The sequence below is a fragment of the Cornus florida genome, unplaced genomic scaffold (genome assembly GCF_030987335.1).
Source record: "Cornus florida cultivar Cherokee Brave unplaced genomic scaffold, ASM3098733v1 CherokeeBrave_3.0.0_Hap2_Chr02, whole genome shotgun sequence".
Lineage (NCBI taxonomy): Eukaryota > Viridiplantae > Streptophyta > Magnoliopsida > Cornales > Cornaceae > Cornus > Cornus florida.
Window position 1 is genome coordinate 24,268,000 of NW_026775572.1, and position 16,842 is coordinate 24,284,841.

The 16,842-nt window shown below is 34.3% G+C and overlaps 1 protein-coding gene across 1 annotated transcript; it reads right to left on the reverse strand.

Moving 5' to 3' along the window:
- Window positions 1-3,525: 3,525 nt before the first annotated feature.
- Window positions 3,526-4,522, reverse strand: LOC132286214 (vacuolar iron transporter homolog 4-like). Its single transcript, XM_059788489.1, has one exon. It carries the CDS (start codon window positions 4,437-4,439, stop codon window positions 3,765-3,767), a length of 675 nt encoding a protein of 224 aa, XP_059644472.1. The 5' UTR covers window positions 4,440-4,522; the 3' UTR covers window positions 3,526-3,764.
- Between the last annotated feature and the right edge of the window lie 12,320 nt (window positions 4,523-16,842).

A 16,842-nucleotide genomic window follows, 5' to 3' on the forward strand; every position in this document is an offset into this window, starting at 1 on the left:
TATATATATATATATATCAAATACCTGCTGGTATGTGAAACGTAAGATTTATTTCCAAGGGCTTAGTCCTCTTCCTGCAGCTAATGGTGCATGTCACTTATTCAAAAGAGTGCATGCCAACATGCAATATATATATACACTTTTAGTTGATGGAAACTTCTCATTTTCATTATTATTATGATCAAGTTTGATGTTTGTGTGTATATATTTGTATGTAATTTGTTGGGAGGGTGATATAATTCATTAACTACGGCTTTATATGTACATATATTCGTGTAAATATACGCGTATGTTGATGTTAAAAGTTGGAATATGATCTTCTAGGGTGGAGTTAATAGTGCAATTGTAGCTAGATGAATGGGTTGAAAAGCTACTAAGATTGATGCTTTATTACAATATTTATGGCTGATTCCCTACCCGCATTAATTGATTAGACATCCTGAAGAACATTGAAAATGATCGGAATATTGGAGAATTCAGCAGTGACCTCGGTCAAACATTAAGGGCATGTTTAGTGTGGTGGAATGAATTGGAATGGAATGAGAATGGAGGTGGGAATGGAATGAGAATAATGATTCTCATTCCACCGTTTGGTTGTAAATATGAAATGTGTAAAAATGGAATCTCATACTTATTCCTATGTTTGGTAAGAAAGTTAGAATAAAATGAATTTATATTGTTTCTTTAAATTACATTTTATTATTAGTAAAAAAAATTAACTAAAAAAATTAATTTGCAAAAATAAAAGAGAAAGATATAATAGAGAGAGAAAAATAAACGAGATAGAGAGAGGGGGAACAAACAGCATATAGATACATATTATATATATATATTATATTTATATAGTGTGTGTATGCGTGAATTATCTCTTTAAATTATTTTATTATCTTATTAATTCTTAGTGGGAATGGAATGGTCATTCTACCTCTTAAGAAGTATAATGAGCATTCCACCTTTTTGATGGAATGGGCATTCCCTAGGAATGACCATTCCACTTTTAATGGGACACACCAAACAAGAGAATGAAAACAAATACATTCCTTTCCACCTTCATTTGATTCCATTCACTCACACCAAACATAGCCTAATGGTCCAAGTACAGAATTTAGAAGATTGAGATGCATACTGTGCTGTATTGGTTTGCTATGTATGTTGTGAAATGTCACATAGGTATTCAAATTAGGTGCATATTGGCTATTGTATATATGGAGGAGACCAGGTTGTAATTGTGTTTCATATCAAAAATGGTGTTCAACTTGGGGTTCAGTAATGACAGCGTGTTCTTATATTATTCACAATATTCTTTTTTGGTCAATGACTGTGGCGTTGGACCTCTCCAATCTTTTCATATTTTACCATTAGACACATGCAATTCTCTAATCTTATAATTATTGGAAAATTTTTCTGGCGTGATGCTGTGATTTCAAGAAAATTCGAACTCCTGTAACTTTTAAGATGGTGATGTGAGAATCGATCTTGTCGTTGAATTATTTTCTTAGGATTCCAGATGACAACTATTAAACTAGACAATTTCATTGCTTCAACTGTATATGTACTTGATTTAGTTGTCTGCTTGAGATATCAAAGAACAATGTTAAAAGTTGAAGTCGATTCTAATCTTATCTTCCCATCATATATGCACTAAATTGCACTAAATTGCCTTTGAGAGAAGTTACTAGCACTTGCAAAGAGATAACTCTTAATTACGTGGTAGAGATAATATTTGATGAGACACATAAACGAATTTGGTTTTAATTTAATCGTGTTTGGGTCATAATCATGTTAACCTAAATTGACACAGTAATTATTAAATGTGTTGTGTTTATATTTGACCTATCAATTTGTTTAATTAAATGTGTCATGTTTGCATTAAAAAGTACTCATTTAACTAAACGTATAGTGTCTGTGTAAAAAATGACTTAAGCATATTTTATTATGTCATGTCAAGTTTTGATCCATTTATTAAATGAGTTAAATAAGTCATATCGTGTTCATGTCAAATTTATTGATATCAATAATAATTTTGTCTTGATCCATTTATCAAGATACTCACATCTTGACATGAATACTATATGTCAACATTTATCAAGATACTCACATCTTGACACGAACACTATACGCAAACACAATTGCCAATATTAAAAAATCTGTCTCTCAAAGGGGTGAGGGACACCTAATAATATGCGTCTCTATTTAGTGAGAGAGGGAGAGAGCATCCCAATTTGAAAGGTTGAAGTCGCACAATTTAAGAATATTCATTCCGAAGTGTGAACACAAGGGATTCTTCAACTTTACCAGAAAATGGATTCCTCAATTATACCAGAAAATATATGCCAGATACAACATTCCCATTATAGTTGCGGCTGGTGTGGACCGCACATTATCAACACTTTTTAAAATTAGATGGGACTTAGAGCTACCTTTAGAAAGAAAAAAAAATATATGGTTAGAGCTTTTTAAATTAGTAGCAGAACGCATCCTATATATGTGTGTGTGTGTGTGTGTGTATATATATATATATATTTATGTTAAAAACTTCAATCTGAAGCTGGCAAAATCCTCCTGAGCAAAGAAGTAAATTTTATTAAGCTTATAATTTTTTTTTTTCTTTGTTTGTTTCTTGGTGTGGCTTCATCTATTTACTTAGATGTCATTCAGTCGATTTAATGGATAATAGCGTGAATTTACGGTGAACACCCCTCATTATACATAACTGTACTCAATTTATTAATTTTTTTTTTTTTTTTCCCAAATGGTAATGGACTTTAATGTATATATATTATTTGGTTAGGACAGTTGGAATGATACACAAGTATTCTATATTGGAAATTAAAAGCTTATACTATTGGTGCACGCCACGCATTGTCATGATCAACTTACTCTATTTATTATTGTTGTAATTTGCAAGTGTTTTCAAAGTGGTTAACAACTTAATGGTGTTATGCCATTTGAGTCCCTATCAACACTTAAATAGAGATGTACACTACAAGTATATCACCCTCCCAACAAATTATATACAAATTTCCAATTTTTATTAGGTTTTCAATAAAGAGTTATGTTTCTTTGGAGAAAAGTCTTGTTAGGTAATAGAACTTTGGTTCCAAGGAATTGTGTACAAGTAATTGATTAACGACTCCATACATAAGTTCATTAATTATACATGGTGTGTTTGGGTTAATCAATAATTAATTAAGAAAAATATGGAGGAGGAATATTTAAACTTGTTTATTTTCCAAATGTTTCGCTTACCAATATTTTATTAACCAAAAAAAAAAAAAATATGGAGGAGAAATATTTTATTCTTTTTAAATTTATATGAGTTTTTGTTGGATTCTATCAAATTTGGAGAGACTTAATATATCATCTTCAACGGATGCTATGTGATCATCATAAACTGAAGTTGCATGTGATCATCATATACATATTGACCTGGTTTTTTAGCCTACTACAAAATAAAAGAGCATGATAGTGTATAATCAAGAACAAAAAGGATTGAGCCCGTTGAAGATTAATAAAAATGCACAATGAAAGCAACTTTTCTTTAATATTTATAATCACTTTTTTGGCATCTCCAAAACACATACTGAAAATTAAAAAGGGTCAAAGTACAACCAAAAGAAAACCAAAATACCAAAAAAAAAGAAAATTAAATTAAATTAAAACCCTAACACGTACGTGATAAAATGATCACAATATCAATACAATTAGTTACCCCCCCCCCCCAAAAAAAAAAAAAAAAAAAAAGGGAAAGCAAAATAATAGTGTCACATTCCACTAGAACTAACCAACTTGGTTAAGCCAAAAGTGACCCCCATTGCAAGCCACCCCCCAACCAATACCCTCAATGAGGACTTCACCACAGGTGCCCCTCCCATCACTGCACCCAACCCTCCAAACCCTAACAGTGCAAAACTCACATTCCCAACCACCAACCCCAACCTCAGCTTATAGTCCTTCACGAACGCCGCCGCCAGCAGCGGCACCGCCGCCCCCATCGCGAACGACAAGGCTGATGCCACTGCTGCCTGGAGCGGGTCCGGCAAGCCCCTTTTCTTGTCTTCCAAGGCATTTCTAGTCATAATACTGTTCTCTCTCTTCATTTGAGCCACTTCTATTTCATACTGCGAGTACACGGACACAAACTCTCCGATGGCCATACCACAAGCTCCGGCCACCAACCCGGCAATCCCGGTGAGGATCATGGTCTTTACATCATCCCGGACCGCCCCAACTCCCATCATCAGTGATGCCGTCGAGAGAAGGCCATCGTTGGCTCCCAACACGGCGGCTCTAAGCCACTGTGCTCTTTTAGAGTAGTCAAAAACCTCCACCTCCAGTCCCTGCTTGGTTTGTGCATTTTTATCACTGTCGTCAGGGATTGCAAGTTTCATTTTATTTAAGGATGGTTGTGGTTCAGTAGTTTGGTTGGTATTTGCCATGACAGAAGAAGAAGAAGCAGCAGCAGCTAGGAATTAAAGAGAATAATATGTGTGTGCGAGTGTGTGAGAGAGAGAGAGATTGTTTATGTGAAGAAAGTGTGAAGGACACACGCCCCCAATATATAGGAGGAGTTTAAGGGTACTGTAGGAGATGTTGATGGGCATTTGGCATAGTGTGGTGGGGTATTGTTTCTAGGGATCTGATGCGTTCACACTTGTAAAAAGAAATAAAACAAACTTGATTTTTTAATAGAAAAATGTTGTTCCAATGAGATGATTTGGGACAAATAAAGATGGCTAGATTTGCTTGTTGGCCTACCGGACGAGAGTGCCTTATGAAGTATCTCTGGATTAATAATTTTTACAGAGATGCCCCTGTTAAGTTGTAATCAGATTGAGAAATTATACATTGGAATTGTTGTAAGGATAATGTGATATAACTGACGGTTATAAATATTCCTCCAAAAAAAAATGGATCTACAACAAAACTAAAAAAACTAATATATGTATTTTGGTAAAGTGTTTGTAACCATCTATTGTATCACGTAACGGTTGCAATGAATAATTTCTCGCCCTAGACATGTCCAATGCATGTAGCTTGTAGGGTGTTGTGAGTGCCTCAACGGATTCATAAAATTTGGAATCAAACCGAACCATTTAACCAAATGAACCAAATCGTGAAAAACCGGTTTGGTTCGGTTCGATTCTACGGTTCTTTTTTATTTTATTTTATAGAAGTATTCATATTATCTATATGCACAACAATAAACCAAGTTACCACATATTTAGAACTATTAATATATTCAGAACTTTTTATTCATTATTCTCTATCACTTTTGGAACTGAAGGAAATAAATTCAGAATTATTAATAACCTAAGATATTTAGAATTACTAATTCAACAACAAACAATCAACCACAATTCAATTCAGCCACTAAAAAAAAATTTATCTAATAAATTGATAAGAATTAAGGTTCTTTGTTTCAAAGTAAAATATTCCTTTTGAAAAATATTTTTCTTTTTCAGGTAAAATATTTTTTTATTTTTATTTTGTCTGTATTTGACAAAGGTCTATGTTGAGGTTGAGATCTAGTCTATCGAGTAGAGCATATAAAATAACTTTTCAAAAATTGATGGATAAGTTATTTTTTTTCTTCATAAATATTTTACGATAACTAAATACCAGAAAATAAAAAAATATTTTCTGAAAAATATTTTACATCCAAACAAACGTAGCCTAAGATAATTAAGAGTGGACCATATGATTGATAGTTGTTACAAACTTCTAAGTGATTTGGATTGTAGGATTATATTATATTATATATACTCTATAATTTAATATATAAATAAATAAATAAATATATATAATATTATGGTTCGGTTAGATTTAATTCGGATCTAAAAGATCTCAAACTGTGACCAAATCGTATCTTTACAGTTTAAAAAATTTAGAACCGTGACCGAACCAAACAATTAGCAAACCAAACCAAATTGTCCGATCCAGCTTGCTAGGGTGGATATAGAGGTGGGCTTGAGTCCATTCCAAAAAAAAAAAAATTTTTTTTTACAATGCTAATTTTAGTCCAACCCAAAAATATAAAATTATTAATAGAATTAATCCACCCAATCAAGCCCAAGTCAACTCAACCACCATACTAAAATAAAGGCCAAGCCAAATAAGCCTAGGGTCGACTTTGACCATTGTCGCCTGGGGCCTCAAAATTTATAGGCCCATGGATGATGGGTCACCAAAAAAATAAAATATTTTTAGTGCAAATCATTTCAGCCTCCCCAATCGCCTACATCTCTATTCTCGGACTCTGAACTTGCCTTCTCTCTCTCTCTAACTGCAAACTACAACATCTACAAGAATCAAAAGTTCAAAAACCATATATTTCAGTTTATCTATCTGTCTGCAGAAATCAAAAGTTCAAAACCCATATCGGCATATCATTTCAGATTGTTCAAAAAATCAAAACCCATATCTTTCAGTGTCTGTCGCCCGCTGTTCCATTTCGGGTTCACCGTTCGCAAGCTTCAGTCGCTGGCCCCCTGTCTCTCAACTCTCAAGCTTTTCCCCCCTCTCTCTCTCTTCAACTGCTAACTTGTGTGTATGGGTTTTGTTTTAATTTTTTTTTTTTTTTCTAAATCAACTAATCAAATTCAAGGTCTGTATGTAATTCTTGTTTTGCTAACTAAATCCTATTTGGTGAAATTTTTTATGATTTTTTTTAAAAAATAATTTTATTATTATTATTTTTTTACAATATAAAGTAACAAAATTTGCATTGCATTTTGAGGTAATCACGTACATTTTATTTCAGCAAAACAAATATATATATTTTTTATTTCTATAACTTTTTTTTTTTTTTTTTTGTCAATTATATCTACAAGAAAATTTTGAATCTGGGCATGAAAAAAGAAAAAAAAAAAATTGAATTGGATTAGAAACCTGCATTGAATCTGAAACAATTTTTATCAACATGCCAAGCTTTTTGAAGGTGGAAATCTCTTCAGAACTAAAAAAAAACTCATAACAAGAACTTTGACAAGCAAAAGTACTTAATATAGGGTAAAGCTCTAAAGTTACTTCTTGAAAATTAAAATACTTACAAAAAACATGCTTTTGAGTGAATTCCATAGTGTTGGAAGGGCTTGCCATGAACTACCTCACTCTCTGCTTCCACTAGTAGATTTTCAAATAGGATTGGTAAATTGGTCAAAAGAAGAGACAGGGTACTGAGTGGTGAATTGTTCATAAATAAATTGGTAATTTTTTTTTTATTAATTTCTCAAATAGGATTTTCTATGTCTTAATTAGTCAATTGTCTAAAGAAACATTGTTAGTTAACTAAAATTGAATTAAACAACAGTTGATTTTGGGTGATATATTTTGATTTTGCCCACCCAATTGAGAAATCCTGCATGTTTTGTTTCACATAGAAATACAATCTGTGTAATGCACCAAGGATATATTCAATCTTTTTGCCATATTTTTATTTTCAAATTTTGGTTTTTGATTTTCTTTTGTTATTAGAATGCAGAATATCAGGATATTGATTTGTTAATTTTGAAGATTATTCCTAAACTGATGCATTGTATTTTGAAGATTATTCCTAAACTGATGCATTGTACTTTGTTATTGGATTAATTTAACATAAGAGCTGAGTATAATATATGCTAATCACACCTATTCGTAATCACAGCTATTTCTACATATAGGTGTCCAACATTTTGACTGAAAGCATAGTTGGATTGGGTTAATACATGATACAAATAGTATTTAGATTGTGGTGTTTTAATTATTATGAGTGAGATTGTGAGACCTCTTCCTCATAACTTGAATGTTTTCTTATTTTTAGGGTTATCATTAGGTCTTAACATTTAGCAAGAAAAAGGTTCAAGAAACATGCCTCCTCAGTCATTAGGTAACAAACTCTTACTTTTTCTAAAATTTTAATTGGCATTTTTAGCTATTGGTTACGATTTTTTGTTTTTGTTTGTACATAATAAATATAATATTGTTATGAAGTGATGCTCGAACAATTTATTAATGAGAATTAAAGACTTGAAAGTTTAGTTTTCAATTTTCAAAATATATGTTTTACAAGTTTATTAACGCTTTTAAAACCTTTTTTTTTTCTTTTGTCTTAATAATAGATGTCTCTTTTCTAAAAGAAGAGAGTTGATGGGAATGGGTGGAGTAGGGAAAAATAAAATAGGTATATTTTTTTTTGCCTAGCTAATTGAATTATATAAATCTCTTACCATTGTAGTAGTGATGTTGATTTTAAAATGACAGTCTTGGTTTTATGTTCCGGGCCATTCTACCCGACAACCCCGTTCAACCCAAGGCACCTCCTTACCAGCAAAACCAGCGATACGTTAAGATATTGGGGTAAGCCTTAAATTAAAATAAGAAGTATCAAAATAATTTTTTTTTTTAGCTATACGTTTAGTAACTGTTCTTGTGTTATTGAATCAGAGGTATACTTGCTGCTTTGTCACATCTACGTGGTCTGGGATTCCACACTATTGGCAACGTTTATGTTGTGAAACATAGCCCAAGACGGTTGGCAGAACTTGATAAAGGAGCGGAGGACTCAGGCTTCAATGATTATATCAAATGTGCTGAATGGATTGAATTGAAACTTTATACCGTCTGATATTGTTGAATTCCTGGACATACTGAAGAGGGGTCACTTAAGGTCTGGAATTTCTTTGTTTTTGCACACTTCTCTCATTTTTTTTCCCCTAATTTTCTCTCATTTTTTTTTTTTTCCTAATTTTGTCTGTTTTCATCTCCATCAACCATCCTAATTTTGTCTTGTTTTCAGCTACAACCAATATCTGTTAACATTCTACCCTATTAAGTCCAGCAGATATAACTTCTTTTATCACGAGGTTGGTAGACAACATTAAGTCATTGTCTAATTGTTCATATCTTATGAAACAAATTAAAAAATTCCAAATAACTGTGAAGGGGAAGCCTATAACAGATTGGCGAAGCTGTGTTCCCCAAATACTGAACTGGCTAAGGTGTTGTTTTATCCTGGAAATACCCCTCCGGTGATGTCATATGATGATCATGGTTGGGACCATTTTAGATACGAGAAATGCGATCGGGCATATTATAGCCAGCTGCTACAAAGCGGTATGTATGTCAAGTTAAATCAAGTTGGTTAATTGTTATCAATTGTTTTTATAAAAATTCAAATTTTAACGTTTTTTTTTCTTTGTTTTTTCATTTTTTAACTTGAATAAGGGAATCAAAGTTGATTCAGATTTTGCGGACGAGTGCCTTATGGCGGTGTATCCGATAGCATCTCTCAGGTGCAAAGGTTTGTGTCCCGTGAGGGAGTACTTGACAAATTCTTCTGAGTGTAAGTATTTATTGTAGAGGGAGATGATGATAAACTTTCTGCTTTGGCTTGGAAAGTAGCTTACCGCGGTGTATACTGTAACTTTCTTATGATTAACTAGTTGCTGTTACACTTAGAATGTTACTGTTCCAACTAGTTAACTTCAAGGCTTTTCATAGTCAAGGGAGTCAGTTGCTTTCCAAGCTTTCTCTTAGACTGCAAACTCTTGAATCACATAAGCTCAATTTGAAGGTCATCTTTGATAAGATCATGTCAACATCTTTTCTCTCCTTTTTCATAGCTTCTCGAACTAAAGTAAAGGAAAACCGATGAAATTAAACTCCATCTGTGTATTTCAGGGGAAACCAAATCCACACTGTAAATTCTTTTCTTTTTTTTTTTTATATAAAAAAAAAATCTCATTGTAAAGTAGTTCAAACAATGTATGTTGACTTCAAGGCTTATAAATTATAACCCACATTACTCTCTACCTACAGATTCTTATGGGCCCTGCATATATCATCATGAAGAAAGGTCAGTATTTATTTAAATTATTTTGTTTTTGATGGTGTAGATATTTTGTTGTTGAGATTGATATTTGGAATGTTATTTAGATGTGCCACTTGTTCAGCATGAAAAGAAAAGAAATAGTTGATGTTTTTGGGATAGAGCCATTCTCAATTTTGCCATTTTTGTGCTGTACGGTTTATGTGTAGATCTTCCTTTCCTCTTCCTCTTTATTTCCATTGTAAATGTGATTCAATTTATTGATTTTGCTACTTTGCTTAATTTTTAATTTTCTTCCCATGTTTTATTTTTATTTTTATTTTTTATTTAAGATGAAGGAGCATTGAAAGCCAATGAAGCTGTGGTGCCAGACAACAGTGATTTTAGTAGAAGAGGAGTAATTAATTGTTTTGGGTTTTACAGTTTGTTAATGCATGCGACCTCTAGATATTCCATCTTATGTTAATATCCATTAGCAGTTGTTTTTGCCTCAATTAGAAAACTTTTACTGATATATACTATTATATAGAGAGAAAAATTTAAAGTTATCACTGGACAAGGTTCCAAAATGTTGCTACTTCTTGAGGGAAGAATTTATAAGCTTTCAAATACTCACTGTTTGATCCAGATGAAAGTTAGCCAAAGTTAGCCCAATTTTTGAACGGTCAGATAACAGAGTCTAAAAAGGAGTGAAATACCTATTTTACCCTTTAATATTTTATTTATTTTTAATCTCAAATATCAAAATTAATGACCAAAATGCCCTTATTTTTGGAATAAAACAGTATTAACCCATCTCTCTACTTTCTCTCTTTAACCTCTCAATCTCCTCCATTCCACCATTGTCACCACAACAATACTCACTGTGATGACCAAGTTTATTTTCATTTTTATTTTCCTTTTATATTTATTTTTTTAATTGCATTTTGTTATGTTGTGGGGCCTGAGTTGACTAGTGGGTAAGATATATGTGGATGAGAATGTGTGTAATATGTATATGTGTGTTTGTATAGAGAGAGAAAGTGTAAGATAAACCAAAAATCATCTCATTTCTCTCACTCCACCGACACTTTCTCTTCTCTCTCCCATTCTTTTATTTTTCATTTTACTTCAACCATTTCTCCACCATTTCACCTCCAACCTTTGAGATTTTAAGCTTGCATGGAAGGAAAATTGACGGGGACTACGAGAGGAACAAAACCCCTCAATCAATTTTGGATTTGGAGCACATTTTTCTTTTGGAGTAGCTAGGGTTTGCTCCTAGCTTGAGTTAGGGGTGTATTGTGCTTATAACCTAGGAGTTCTTGAAATTTTATGACCATTGTGTGAGTTATGCATATACTTGTGTGTGTGAGTTTAATTAGAGAGTTTATATAATGATTTAATTGCATGTCCATAATGTTTTATTGAATTTTTATATCAATTTTCATCTGTAATATGTTATTTGTTCAATTGTTGATATTATGGATGTTAATTAAAGTTCTAGATCTTAATGTGTACAATTTCTTGTAATTAAAGTGCCCTATATGTTTTGTTTATTCATGGAATTATCATGTATTTATTATTTTGTGAAGGTTAATTTTGAAGATGTATATTTCTATGATGATGTTAAACTTTTACACACTTTTTTTTTTTTTGATAAGTATAAGCTTTTACACACTTAAAATTTGATATAATGATAACATGAATTTAAATGACTTTAAAATACCCGATTTGTTGACATTGCATCAAAGAGTATGCTATTATAGTGTTTTGGATCATAAGACATGGATTGTGTGATTAGTATAATTTATGTGCGCATATGAAGTGTAATTTGGGCATATCATGGTATGTGGATTATTTTGTGGAGTTGTTTGTTGATTTTGGGAGATACTCGGGGGTTGTTACTTTGAGAATGCGAGGGCTCGGCGCTCGCGGGTGAAACATGAGTTTCCCCATTTTATATTGGCCAATCGGTTAGTTTTCGGCGGATTAGTAATCCGAAAACGACTATTTTTATTTAGGCACATAGCATGGCTATGTGACCTGGAGTGTGGGTGTGTTCCGAGTTATCCCGTTAATTGATTTCGACTTTTATTTTCAAGTTGGCATTTATGTGTTATTGCAACTTGTGAATTTATGTACATTACACATTATTATTTATGTTTGTCTTGATGAATGAATTAATATTATTTATGCTAGACTAAGATGATCCTATTTAGGTTCCCCTTGAGACTAGACATTAGGGAGCATGTTCCTTGTATTGTATGACCATGCAATGTTTGTAGAATTTTGAGAAACCTAGTTTATATTCATGAGACTTTCATACGGAGCAATTCGTTGCTCACCCCATTGATTCTTATATTTTTCAGGAAAGGGCATTGCCCAAGAGGAGGTTCCTCATCCCTAGCTTGATTGGGATCTTGACAACATTTTTGAGCTACTTGTGATAATTGTGACATCCATTGTGTAGCTTACTTTTGGACTTTTATTTTGACACATGGTGTATTTTGGATATTATATTTGATGACATGTTTGAAATATTCTTTTGGAGGAGGGAAATGACGTAGGAACTCACCCATCTATCTTTTGGAGTTCTTATGAAATGTCATCTCTTATCTTTACACATGTAATCCCTTAACATTATTTCTCACCTTATGGATTGTAATGAGGCCATGGTGGCCATGACTTATATAGTGGGATTGAACAAATATTGTTTAAGTTGTGTACATGTGGGTTCATTTGGATAGTCTAATATAAATGGTTAATTAATCATGGTGTTATTTATTTTATGAAACTATTATTATTATTATTATTTATGTGGTGAATGACACCGGTTTTCTCCAATTAATTATTTATTTACTCAAGTGAATCCAATTAATTAATTAATTATTTAATTATCTATTTTTATTTTTATTATTATTTTTCATTTATTTTTATTTTTATTTCTTCATGACCCGAGTCGTGGAATTCGGGGCGTGACAGTTTGATCCAGATGAAAGTTAGCCAAAGTTAGCCCAATTTTTGAACGGTCAGATAACAGAGTATAAAAAGGAGTGAAATACCTATTTTACCCTTTAATATTTTATTTATTTTTAATCTCAAATATCAAAATTAATGACCAAAATGCCCTTATTTTTGGAATAAAACAGTATTAACCCATCTCTCTACTTTCTCTCTTTAACCTCTCAATCTCCTCCATTCCACCATCGCCACCACAACCCACCTTTGACCTCCGCCACCACAATCCTCCTCCGTCACTGCCACCACAATCCACCTCCGTCCAACCCGTTTATATCTCTCCACTCACTGCTGCCGCCACCACCAAAATGAAATATAATTAACTATTTATCTCTATTATATGTATGTATATACGTATACATATACAAAGTCACCACCATCACGTGGCCACTACCACCTTCTGTCCACCCTTACACCACCTACCATCGCCACAGTCCGCCCCTTTTCTCTCTCTCCACTGCAACCTCCACCCCAAATCGCAGTCGTCGGCTGCATCACCACCACCTCTGTGCTCATTCTCCTTAGTGTCACCGACCGATTGCAGATTTTGTTGTCAATTCCCGATTTTGGGTATGTATGTTGTGGTTTTGTGGATTCTGATTAGGTGAAAGATTTTTAGGAAGATTTAATTATATGGAAACTTCAAGAGTACTAAATTTTAGGGAAAATTCAATTTCCTAATTTTTTAGGGAAAATTCAGTTTCCTAATCTGATTTGACTTCCTTATTAGTTTAAGGAAAATTCAGTTTCCTAATCTGATTTAACTTCCTTATTGGTTTTGGATTCTACAAAAGGCAAATTCTTATAGGACAAGTTTGGGGACTTATAAATAGGGTGAGAAAGTTAGAGAAAATGTGTGCTAATACAAGAGAGAGCAATTGAGAGAGATTGAGAGAGAATTCTTCTTGTAATTCTTCATCTTTTTCATAGTGAATTTGTTCGGTGTGCTCCTTGGACGTAGCCCTAAGATTTAGGTGAACCATGTATATCTTTTATTTTTGTGTGTGATTTTTTTTTTTGCTTTGTGATTGCTTAATTATTTCTCGAACAACGTGCGTTGTTATTTTGCATTTTTGCCACAACAATTGGAATCAAATTCGGTTGATTGTGTAGTGCAACTCTAACAACTGGTATCAGAGCCTTTGGTTGAGAACCTAAGGCACAGAAGGTGTTTGACGAAATTCTGAAAGTTTTTCGATCAGATCTGTCCGTTCAAGTGGGAGTAATGGCATCAGAAGATAAGACATCCACATCCATGATCGAGAAGTTCGATGGCACAAACTTCAATTTCTGGAAGATGCAAATTGAAGACCTCTTGTTTCAGAAAAATATGTATCAACCTTTGGGAGAGAAGCTAGAAGATACAAAGGATGCAGATTGGGAATTACTTGATAGGAAGGCTTTTGGCACTGTCAAATTAACATTGTTAAAATCAGTTGCCTTCAACATCAAGAACGAGAAGACGACGATGTCTCTCATGGCAGCCCTTTCTAGTATGTATGAACAGTATTCTGCAGCGAACAAGGTGCACTTGATTAAGAAGTTGTTCAACATGAAGATGGTCGAAGGTGGTAAGTTCAACGAACATCTAAATGTGTTCAATGAGATAGTTGGGCAATTAGAGTCTGTTGATATCGACTTCAAAGACGAGGTCCGAGCACTGCTAATTCTAGGGTAGTTACTCGAGAGTTGGAGTGGCATAGTTACAGCGATCAATATCTCTGCAGGGAAGACCAAGTTGAAGTTTGATGAAGTTGTGAGCATGATTCTGACTGAAGAAATCAGAAGGCAAACAGCAGGGGTTTCCACCAGTGGTTCGGCGTTGAATATTAAAAATAGAGGTAAGGCTTTAAACAAGAAGAAGGGCAACAATAATAGAAATAGAGGCAGATCCAAGTCAAGGAATGGAAGGACACAGGCTCAAAATTTCAGGAATTCTACAAATCTCAATGACGTTGAGTGTTGGAATTATGGAAAGAAGGGACATTATCGTGTTGATTGCAGACTTCCAAAGAATGAAACTTAAAGAAAAACTGAAGTAAACTTTGTCTTAGAAGAATCAGATGATGCATTGATATGCTCTTTGGAGAGCAAGGCGGAGTTATGGGTTTTAGATTCTGGCGCACCGTTATGTGGCACCTCAAACAAAGAGCTATTTAATAGCTATGAACCGAGTAACCTTTTTAAGGTGTATCTTGGTGACGATCAACCTTGCAACGTCATTGGCAAGGGTGAAGTGCAAATCAAGTTGAATGGGTCAGCTTGGAAGTTAAAGGATGTGAGACACATACCGGACTTGAGGAAGAATCTGATTTCGATAGGACAATTGTCAGATGAAGGTTTTGTTATAACCTTTAATAGAGACTCATGGAAAGTTTTTAGAGGCGCTATGACCATTGCACGTGCTAAGAAATCTGGCACTCTCTACACAACTACTAGTGCTTGTGGGTCTATAGCAGTTGCAAAAAATAGAGAAGATCACAACCTTTGGCATCAGAGACTAGGTCATATGAGTGAAAGGGGGCTCAAGATTATGCACTCAAAGGGGAAACTACCAGGCATATGGGCAATTGATATTGATTTCTGTGAGAGTTGCGTGATGGGCAAGCAGAAGAGGATCAGTTTTAAGAAGAGTGACAGAGATCTCAGAAAGAAGAAACTTGAGTTAGTTCACACAGATGTTTTGGGGCCAACCACTGTTTCATCCATTGGCGAAAAATCATACTTCGTGACTTTCATTGATGATCACAAGAGGAAGGTATGGGTTTATTCTTTGAAGCAGAAATATGAGGTATTTGATGTGTTCAAGAAGTGGAAGGCCATGGTGGAGAATGAGACAGGTTTGAAGATCAAGAGGTTGAGATCAGACAATGGTGGTGAGTATAAAGACATTGGGTTCAAGAAGTTCTGTTTTGATAATGGGATCAGATTAGAGAGGACTGTACAAGGAACCCCACAGCAAAATGGGGTGACAGAATGGATGAACCGAATATTGACAGAAAGAGCCAGAAGCATGCACATATATTCGAGTCTACCCAAACAGTTTTGGGCAGAAGCGGTCAATACAACATCCTACTTAATTAATCGTGGACCATCGGTGCTTTTGGAGTATCGAATACCAGAAGAGGTATGGAGTGGCAAAGAGGTAAATCTTTCATGGTTGAAAGTTTTTTGGTTGTATTGCATATGCACATATTAGTGACCACGCTAGGGGAAAGCTCGACCCCAAGTCACTAAAATGTATCTTTGTTGGGTATGGCGAAGATGAGTTTGGTTATCGACTCTGGGATAATCAGAACAAGAAAATCATCAGAAGTAGAGATGTAATTTTCAACGAGAAGGTGATTTACAAGGATAGAGATGCAGCACAGTTAACTAGTCCTGTACAGAGTAAACCTGAGTTTATTGAGTTAGATGATGATCCAGAGAGCGTTGATGCGGAGCAGACAGATGAGGGTTCTTAGCCAGAACTCACAGAATATAGTTCACCGCAGATTCCAACTCCTATGCCTGCACCTAAAAGGTCTACACGACCTCATGTACCGAATAGGAAATATTTGGATTATATGTTGCTCACAGATGATGGTGAGACTGAATGCTATGATGAAGCATGTCAGGTTGAAGATGCTAGCAAGTAGGAGCTTGCAATAGAAGATGAGATGAAGTCCCTTATCTCCAACAAAACATGGGAACTAGCCAAGTTGCCCATGGGGAAGAAAGCTTTTCACAATAAATGGGTGTACAGGATAAAAGAGGAACATGATGGTTCCAAGAGATACAAGGCAAGATTGGTGGTCAAAGGCTTTCAGCAAAAGCAAGGCATTGACTACACAGACATTTTTCCCCCGGTTGTGAAGCTGAGTACCATTCGCTCAGTTCTTAGCATTGTTGCCGCAGAGGGGTTACACCTTGAGCAGTTAGATGTCAAAACTGCTTTCCTCTATGGTGACCTAAAGGAGGAGATTTACATGCAACAACCGAAGGGTTTCTTAGTGAAAGGGAAAGAGAAACTAGTGTGCAAGTTGAAGAAAAAC

What these genes read in the sequence shown, in the direction of transcription:
- LOC132286214 (XM_059788489.1), bottom strand. Translation starts at nt 4,439, where the DNA reads ATGGCAAATACCAACCAAACTACTGAACCACAACCATCCTTAAATAAA.